This window comes from Eimeria maxima, genomic scaffold (assembly GCF_000499605.1).
Source record: "Eimeria maxima Weybridge genomic scaffold, Emw_scaff509, whole genome shotgun sequence".
NCBI classification, from domain to species: domain Eukaryota; phylum Apicomplexa; class Conoidasida; order Eucoccidiorida; family Eimeriidae; genus Eimeria; species Eimeria maxima.
Window position 1 is genome coordinate 1 of NW_013563878.1, and position 9,675 is coordinate 9,675.

The following is a 9,675-nucleotide window of genomic DNA, read 5'->3' on the forward strand; positions in this document are numbered from 1 at the left end:
ATAATATATATATAATAACTACTGAGTGGAGTACAAGACGAAAGGGACTTTCCCGAATATAAAAACAATACAGGTGCAGGTCCCCTCCTCACGTTTGGCATCGCTTCTAATACAGCTTTGGATAAATGCAGGTAGCGAGTTCAAAGACAAAACAGACGCAGAGTGGAGGACTTGAGAGGAAAAGCAATAAACAGGAGGAGGCTGGAACGCCTCCTACGAACTATCAAGACTTCAGCAACATCCATTTGGTCATCTCAGCAGTAAAAATGACAGAACCGCAGATGTTGCACTAGTGAACAACAGAAACACTCGGAAGAAGAAGCAAGGGAAGCATGTGGAGGACTGAAGTTCGGTTGTTCGAAAGGTCTGATGAACCCGACCCGGTTGCTGTGTCGTTGCTAAACCCTAAACTCTTGGCACTCAGCCTTGAAGGTCGAAAATCGATTCAAAAAACCTAAACGTAAAACCTTTGTTGTTCTTCATGCCGGGAAAAATTGTGGACGGCAGCTGCGCAGCAGCAACTGTCTGCTAGCTGGCCAACCAACCTGCCAGCCAATTGTTGGATTGCTGGCTAGGCCAATGGAGTGCGCCACGTCGGTTTGCCGAGGAGGTGCCTTAAATATTTGTTAAAACATTGATTTTGGAATAAGACAGATATATACTGCAGGGTAAATGCACGCTCGCACGAGCTGCCTTCGAGCACTGCCAAGGTGTCGTCGTTATTGCATTTGATGCTCACTGCTTGTTCTATGTTGTACCTGTTCTTCTGTGCTCACTGTCATGCTGCCAAGAGATCTTTGCGCGCTGCATTGAGGTCCTGTCTGAGGGAGTGAATAGCGTCGGGACCGAAGAGGTCAATCTCGGTTGCATTGGATACTCCGCTGTCTAGAACTTGTTGCTGTTGTTTGGAGAGGGTTTCTCCTTGCTTGAGGAAGAATGGAGGAACGATGTTCGCTGCCGCATCAAAGAAGTTGATTTTAAATGCTTTACAGTCGAGGCCGAGCTTTCCGTCGAACGTGAAGAGGGGGGACGGGGGGAGGAAGGCTGTCAGGGGCTGGGGTTTGCCCAAGTTTTTCATGTCTAAGTCTGGCGTCTTAACTGTTAGAAAAGAACTGAAAGAAACAATGCCTTCCTCAACGCTCAACCGCTCCTGTCGAGACACAGAAGGGGCCTTCCGCAACTCATCCTGAAGCCGGTTTTCAATCAAAGAGTTCAATTGTTTGCTTGACAAACGCGCAAGGGCTTCTTCTGAAACCAGCAGTTCCTCCTCGCCTTCTTCTCCCCCCTCCTTCCGCTGTACACCCACCCAAGACGACGCAGAGGGGGCAGCTGCCGGTTCACTGCTGCAGGGAAAGCAGCACGCTGCTGCTGCTGCTGGCTCGCCCTGCGAACACACATACGAACAAACGAACCACCCGTCTACAGCTGCATGCAATAGGTAGGGAAAAAAGAAACAAATGCGAACAAGAAGAAAGGCATGAAACCCGTTCAAAAAACCATCAACTGTGAGAAAGGAGGAACACACGCGGGCTATGCACAGTCTAAGCGACCGAACATGAAGCAGCAACAGATGTAAAGACACTGCAGATCACCAGAGAAGAATACACGAACACAGGAACATTCGCATACACACAAAAGCAAAGACACAAAACAGCATAAACCTAAAGGGATCAACGCAAAGAGGGGGCACACAGTGACAAGCACAACGTGCGGCCGAAAAAATCTAGGACAAACTTCCCCTCGAGAAACTCTGCATTCATCTGCCAATTTCCTTGCTAAATTAATTGGTCTACATCTGTCCATATTGGTGTTCCACACTGATATGAACTAGACAAATATGTGCTCAATAATCCGTCTGCAGCACAACAAACGGCAGCCCACCTCCTCGTGAGAGTCCTGCTGCTCCTGTTGCAGCGCTTCGGCTGCTGCGCTTAAAGCTGCACTTAAGGCTCTCTGTTTCTCTTCTTCGCTGCAGAACTCCGGGAGGTCCGGTTGAAGTGTGGGGTCTGGGATCGAAGGATCCCACTGCACTGTTGAGAGCTGCTGTGCTGTTGTTGCCGCATCTTGTGCTGCTGTTGCCTCCTGACTGATATTCATTGTCCCTAATACCTTTATGATCCTCCCTACATACCACAAACAGAAAGGGACACGCCTCGACCACGGTAAACGAAAAAAGGCACAGAAAAACATAAAACCAACACAAAACGAGCCCAGAAGGAAAGGAAAATCCACTTAAAGGTCCCGTTATTATTATACAGTTGCTAGACGTTGTTTGAAACTAAAACAATTGCATGTTCTTCGTCTGTTCGTTCGCGCGTTTGTTACTGAGTGTTTGCTTTCTGGGCTACAATTAGTTTGCTCTCCAGCGAACAACTAGGCGAATCTAAGAAGAAAGCGAAGGGAAGCGCCCGCATTATTAACAGAATAACTAAAAAGCACACAAAAATTAAAAGCAACAGACACAAACCCACCACATCCCTCGAACAAAAAAAACTTGGATTCGCGAGAGAAATATGTAAGTGCATATTATTGCTGAATGCACACCCAGAGAACTAAGGCCCCATTCCACTACCTCTCCCTGCTGTCAATAATATATGCATGAGCTTGTTACTCTTCCTTCTCTTCCTCAGCTAATTAGTGTATGTAGCCTCTCTCTGTGCCGCCTGCTCAGGAGCTCCTTCCCCGCTGCAGTGGCAATTGAGAGAGGAGCCAGCAGCCTCTTCTCTATTCGTTTGTTCATTTGAGCGTTATGCACAATAAAAACGGGGGAAAAATCGGCTCACCGTCTCCGCCGAGTTCTTCTGTTTTGCTGATGCTGTGGCACCCCGGCTAGCTGCCGATATACCTGGAACGGGCAGAATGCTTCTCCTTCTATGAGATGCAAACTGACAAAGAAAAATTAAAACCTTCCTGATAACTAAAATACCTTCAAAGTACCTGAAAAATGAACTTAAATATCAGGGGAACGAACAAGTAACACCAAACCCCAAGCCCAGAACCTAAATCACCAGCGGCGGCTGGTCAGCCCTCCCCTCCTCTTCTATGCCATTTGTAATATCTCTTCATTTTTTGCGGCAGAAGTAACCAAAAAAATTGTTCCCACATTTTTGTTAATTTATTTGCAATAAAAATAAGTAGAAAAACACTCATGTACAGCAGCACACAACAATAAACCCGCCAGACTGCCCTTCTGCCAGTTGCGACAGCGTGGTGCCCGTAGATAGTGCCTCTACGCGATGGGGCTTTCATTCATTCGTTGCAAATAATTACGCAATGTAGTATGCCCAACTATGCCACATACTTTGTACTTAATTATTGAGGAGACAGGGGAGCCTGCGGCTCTTGCGCTTTTTTCTTATCCAGCAGATACCTACCGCCTCCGCCAACCCCCTAAACCAAGCCTGCTGCAACTTGTGTAGCTCGACGGACACAGCGAAACAGACAAATAGGTACATAAACAAACAAACATAAGAACATGTGGGAAAACCAATGAAGAACAAGTAAAAAAGCGATGAATACGACGGTGAGAAAACTGCAGGTACGATAACATGGTCGAACATATACAAATACAGAAACGAACGCGACAACAAATGCTTCAACAAATGAAAGACCAAGCAGCCTAAGCAACAAAGAGCGTCGCATTCTCCGTCCCCTTAAAATACAGAGAGACAGCAATGTTGTTTTAAAATGATATTCCAAAGGCAACGAGGCCAACACGTCTTATGTTGTAGACTCTGGGTTAGAGTTTGTCGTCACTGCAGCAGCTTCAAGGAAGCTTCTGCCTCAGACAAGTCTCGACACAGAGGGCGAAAAACCAAGAAAAAGAAAAGGCGGGCCGGGAAAGAAAGAAGTAGCGGCAAACAACAGCAACCACATTGTGTTATCTCTTAAGATGGTGTGTGTGGTAGAGCATCTGTACGAAGCACACTCTCTTAAAACACATGGTTTGCCTCTCGTTCGTGTTTGTCGCAAGATGCAGACCAAACGAACACACACCTCAAGGTGCATGTGCTGCTCAGTCCAGTTACACGGCAGCAGCAATGAGACGCATGTCGTGCAGCAGTAACTGAAAGGAGCCAGTAGGAGGGGAATTCGGAGGGTAACAGAGATCTCTAGCAGCAACTCCTCAGCTGCTGTTCCTGACAAACAAACCGACGTTGCCGCATCATCAGCAATTAAAAACGAGAATTGACTTGGGCTGTGTGGCTTGCCGTCTCCTAGGCATCGTCATCGTCCTGGAATTCTTCCTTCATCAGCTGTACGTACACCCCGACAGCACACGGATCGATCGCCTTCTAAACTGTATTATCCTGCCATGTGCAGGAATCGCCATTAGTACTAGCATTTAACATCAGCAGAACCACCACCACCAGCTGCAAGCTAACGACAATTGCATTAGCAACAGCAGCAGCAGCAGCAGCAGGATGCTAGGAGCAGTAGTAGCAGAAGCAGCCGAACGATTAACAGCAGCATTTGTAGTAGCACCAGCATAAAGAGAAGCATTGGCAGCAGCAGGGAAGAACTCGTAGTAAGCAGGAACAGGATTAGGCAAAGAATTAGCAACGGTACGGTGAGTCGGGGCCATAGCACTAGCCCAAGACTAACAGCAGCAGGTGGAGGACTAATGGCAACTTCAGCAGCAGCAGTGGCAGAAACAGTAGGGACAATATTAACATCATCAGTAGCAGCAGTAGCACGATACGCAGGAAGCAGGAGGTTCCCCACCTCTTTGAGTTCGAGGCGAATCTCATAGACATCGTCTCCCTTGAGCATGTCCTTAACAAAGTAGCAAGACACGCGCATCCGTAGCTGTAAAACAACGCACACAAACCCAAAAACCTAAACCTCGGATGCTAAACTGTAAACGGTACTGTGTATTTGGAAGCGTAAAGAAAGTGGCAAACGAAAGCACATAGGCAGATATCAGCGAACTAAGAAGCCAACAAACAAACACACAATGAGAAATAGGAGCATTTGAACGAATATAGACGACGAGAAACGAGCCAGCAGGAACTAACGGGGGCACATAAACAAACGGGGAAACATGCCAACCACGAAAAAAGAAAAGAACACAAAAAAAACAAACAAGCAAGCAAAGACACCAAAACACAAGCGGAAAGACAAGCAGATAACAAACCAGGCAGACAAGCAAACCAGCTGACGAACAAGCCGCAGCCATCCAAACAGCTGAAGAACAGTAAATGGCAGAAAAGACGAGCAACAGCAACTGGGAAACCGAAACATTATACCCTAAACCCTAGTCCCCGGAGTGCAAACCTGTTCGAGGGCGCCTCGTATGACCCCACAGATGAGGTTGGAATAACAAAGAGAAGAAAGAGAATGAGGCAAATCAACAAAATCCGCAAGAGGGTTTGCATGCAAAATCAAGGAGAAGCTTCTGTCGTCGCGCCCAGTGGCAACAACCTCCCCTGATACCCCTAGGAACATCCGCAACCCCAGCTGTACACCAAGAATAAAACAGCAAAAAAAAAAGAAAAAAAAACAAATGGACTCATACAACGAACTCACAGAAACAGAACAGGGGTGGACGAAAAGGTGAGACAACCAGTAGACCAGGGGAGAAAAGCCACGATGCAGACGCAAACAACTACACGAAAGACCACGGTTAAACAAAAACTGACAGGCAATGTTAAACAAGCACAAAAGTAAACAACCAAGCGCAGAAACAACTCAGCATGCAAACAAAGCTATACAAACAAGCAGGCACACAAACAGAGTCAAGCAAGCAAACAGAGCTAAGCAAACACATGACCAACGGATCAATCAAACAACAAAGGTTAATCAATCAAACAACAAACCAAACGAACAGGCTCGCACAGCAACTAAGACAGACGGAGGGAGGGATGCAATAGCTACGTAACCAAACAACAGATCAGATAAAAGCTGTGCTAGAAAAGTTCCAGCAACAGCAGCAACACGACAAAATCAATAGAAAATGCAGTAGCAGCAACACAAGCATGTGGACCAACAGCACATGCACAAAGAGCAGCAGCAGCAACAGAAACAAGTGCAGAAGCAGCACAAATGTACCAACACATGAAAATGCAGATACCCCGCTCTTGCATCGTGTCCGCCCCGGCAAATCCGTCAAGTCTAACCCGAGACCTCCAAACCGTGGACCACAAACCCTCATCTGAGACCTACGACTTGCCTTTGCAATGACTTCTGCCGTCTCTCTGAAGCTTTCACAAGCCCCAATATTCGCCTTTGCCAAAAACTCATCCACCAAACGTACCCCAATGTTGTAGCCCCTGCACAAGCCGCAGCACCACCAGCAAAGCAGCAGCATTGCCGCCACCAGCAAAACCGCAAAGTTAAACAAAAATGCAAACTGCGAGGGGAAAAATCCACCAGGTCTACTTCAAGCCACAAAAAACCAACCCAACACCTTAGACCCTAAACCATACGCCCTAGAACTTACATCTTTTCTAACTGGGCGTTCACAGCTTCAACCTGTTCGAAGTCCTTCAAAAGTTGGCTCACCAATGATCCGTAGGTCAGACACAGCAACTCGGAGTTCTGTAGCAGCAGAAGCAGTAGCAGCAGGAGTAGAATAAACAGCATCATAGTGTCCTTGACCACGTCTGTGAGAAACACGGATAAGTGTTTGTACTGCTCTTCCTGCTTCTACTCCGTCTGTTATTGTCACTCCTGAAGCTTCTGTTTCCGTCACTTCAACTGTTGATGCTCTTATTGCACTTACTGCCTTTTCAATCTTGTGGGAAATGGCCTCCCATTGTTTTTGGTACTTCTCCTTTGACATGGTCGTAAACCCTACACCTTAAAAACACTACACCCCTGGGACACGTAGGTAGTTCGGATGGGACCCTCGAATTTTATCGCCCCTTTCAAACGGGCTGCTATGCGTTACAGATGCTGCTTCACCTGCTGCTCTGGCAGATTCTGCTGCCGCAGATTCTGCTGCAGCAGATTCTGCTGCGGCAGTGGCAACAGAAGCAGCAACTCTAACGCAACTAACGATGGCAGCGGCAGCAACCGCGGAATACAGGTGACAATGTGGAATGCGCAGAAATAGCACCAGGACAGCTGAATATAACAATTTGGAGCAGAAGGCAAAGCCGTCGCGTGCTTCTGCCCAAGGGGGCCCTCGTGTGCTGGCGCTGCTGCTGCTGCAATTGCTCTTGCTCGACTGCGGTGTCGCTACTACTGCCTGGTTTCACTGCTGTCTTTGCTCAAAGACGAAATGAGTGACATTCGAAAATAAAGTAATTGTCAGTAAATGCCTCCAAAGGCATCACGCTCTGCAGCAGCAGCAGCAACGGGTGCCTTGCATGCGACAGCAGCAGCAACCGAATCAGCAGCAGCACTATTGCTGCGAAGTAAATCCAGGCGAACTACCCGCCGCTGCAAAGTTATCAATTTGGCATTTATGCGCAACGCATGCAAAGAAGGGTGGCCTGGCACCCCACCTTTGCTGTTGCTGCCGCTGCTGCCTCTGTTATTTGCAGGAGCAGCAGCAGCATTCGCCTTTCTATCGAGTGTCGTGTTGTCCCTTTGATAGGCAGCATTATTTATAGGAACGACAGAGCCAGGGTGAGGAGCAGCCGCAGGAGCGGCAATGCGTGTAGCTGCTTTAGTAGCAGCAACAACAACAACAGTAGCAGCACTACCAACGAGGTCAGCTTGAGCTGCGCTTGAACCGAGTAGTGCGCCACGAATCCAGCGTGGTGAGGAGTCTCACTTCATGTTTGAACATTAAAGCGACAGCAACATCAACCGCAGCAGCAACGGCATGAGCAGCACCTGCTGCTGTTGCTGTAGGACCGCCAACCGCGCGATGCCACCTTATGTGCGCTTCTTAGCAGTAGCCGGCGCAGAAGCAGTCTGAGGAGCAGCATCAGCAGGATCTGGCCCAGCATCAGCGCGGCAGCATCTTCAGGAGCAGAGTCAGCAGGTGGAGCAGACTGACCTCCAGCAGTTGCTGCAGCAGCACCAACGCCCGTAGCTTCTCTCTAGTTCTTAAGCTTGCTAAAATAGTAGCATTTGTTCTCATTTAATGTTAGGTCGGAGGCGAAAGACAGTGGGGGGCCCCGACGGAGGGGCCTCGGGATGTATCTCCAGAGCGCGTTGGCGAGAGGAGTTTGAGAAGGGAGACGCGCCAGTGCTCCCCTCCCTCAGTGAGGAAGACCTAAAGCTGCTGCAAGAAGATGAAGAGCAGCAACAGCAAGAGCAGCAAGAGGAGAAGCAAGAGCAGGAGCAAGAGCAAGAGCAAGAACCGCAGCACCAGGAGCCTCGGAAGAAGAGGAAGAGGTTCGAGTGGATGGACTCTGATGATGAAAGCGTGACGGCCAGCAGCAGCGATGACGACGAGCAGCAGCCGCAACAACAACAGCAGCAAAACCAGCAAGTACAACGGGATTCTTCAGACATGTCGCGCAGCCCGACCCCCGAATCAAGCAGCAGGGAACCGCCAGTTTCCCCTGTTGGTTCAGGATCTGGTAGAGGCAGCAACAAGGAGAGCAGCAGCAGCAGCAGCAGTGTATCCCCTGGGGCGCCTTTTGGAGAAAGGAACAGCAGCAACAGCAACAGTGCCAGTTTTTTGAGTTGCGGTGTATCAATGTTGGATGAGCTGTCTGTGGAACATCAGATGAGGGTGACAGCGGTTTTTTTGACTAATCTGCCTTTTGAGGTGTCTGTTGAGAAGATAAAGAGTTGGTTTTCTTCTTGTGTTTCGAGCGCAGTTGTGGGGTTGCAGCGGCTATCTCCTCCTCCGACAGCAGGAGCAGGACCAGCAGCCTCTCCATGGAGGCAGCAACGCGACCACTCGGGGCGTCTCTTTTTGCTGCTGCAAACAGCGCAGGAAGTGCGTAAAGCTCTGCAGCTGCTGCATGCAGCCCCACCGCTCCACGGCCGCCGCGTTGCTGCTTTCCCTGCCTACACACTCGAAGGCCGCGCCTTCCCTCTGCAGACCCCGACGCAGCTTCGCTTCTTTGCTAAGCAACCCCTCCAGCAACTCAAACACAGGTCGAGAGACAGACAAAAATTCAAACCCATCGACGGAGGGTGTGTCTGGCTTCCCTAAGCCGAACGGAGATCACAGTTCTCCTCCAACTAGCTGCACCGAGCTAGCCAGCCGCTGCTAGCTAGCTGGCCATAGCTAGCTAGCAGCAGCAGTCTGGAGGTCGCCCAGGTAGCTGCTGCTAGTTACACAGACCCCAGTTCTTCTCTGTGCATGAGCAACGGGAATTCGCCCGCGTGAATCACCCCCCGGCATGTGCTACTTGCTAGCTACCTAGCTAGCCAGCCAGCAAAAGAGCATAGAGAGCTGGCTAGTTGGCTAGTTAGCTACATATTCAGCTAACTATCACAGTAAGCTAGGGGTTGTGGGCTCCGTTTGACCTCTAGCCAGGTGAAGTTAACACCTCAAACTCTAGTGAGAGCTTGCTGGGCCTAGCGTTAGCCAGCTGCAGCTAGCTAAAGCTAGCTGGAAGGTATGTGGGGCCAGCTGACAGCCAGCCCTTGCTAGCTGGAACTAGCAAGGACCAGCTGGAGCTAGCTATGGCCATCCTGAACTAGCTGCACCCACATGGCGGGGATGCAGAGTGTTCGGAGGAGCAGATTGAGAAATACGGAAAGGAGAAGGAAATTCGGGGATATAGACAGCAGCAGTTTCAGGGGGGGGGGGGGGGGGAA

At 49.3% G+C, this 9,675-nt stretch overlaps 3 protein-coding genes across 3 annotated transcripts; 1 reads left to right on the forward strand and 2 right to left on the reverse strand.

Moving 5' to 3' along the window:
• Positions 1-778: 778 nt before the first annotated feature.
• EMWEY_00035810 (hypothetical protein, conserved) lies at positions 779-2,097 on the reverse strand (the record flags this gene model as incomplete). Its single annotated transcript, XM_013478586.1, has 2 exons — positions 779-1,384; positions 1,882-2,097. The coding sequence occupies 2 exons, from the start codon at positions 2,095-2,097 to the stop codon at positions 779-781; spliced, it is 822 nt and encodes a 273-aa protein (XP_013334040.1).
• Positions 2,098-4,217: 2,120 nt separating this feature from the next.
• EMWEY_00035820 (trafficking protein particle complex subunit 3, putative) lies at positions 4,218-7,728 on the reverse strand (the record flags this gene model as incomplete). Its single annotated transcript, XM_013478587.1, has 8 exons — positions 4,218-4,256; positions 4,726-4,809; positions 5,278-5,460; positions 6,173-6,272; positions 6,443-6,540; positions 6,725-6,795; positions 6,907-6,986; positions 7,724-7,728. 8 exons carry the CDS (start codon positions 7,726-7,728, stop codon positions 4,218-4,220), a joined length of 660 nt encoding a protein of 219 aa, XP_013334041.1.
• Positions 7,729-8,038: 310 nt separating this feature from the next.
• EMWEY_00035830 (hypothetical protein, conserved) lies at positions 8,039-9,064 on the forward strand (the record flags this gene model as incomplete). The annotated part of the gene is made up of 1 exon (XM_013478588.1): positions 8,039-9,064. One exon carries the CDS (start codon positions 8,039-8,041, stop codon positions 9,062-9,064), a length of 1,026 nt encoding a protein of 341 aa, XP_013334042.1.
• Positions 9,065-9,675: the final 611 nt, after the last annotated feature.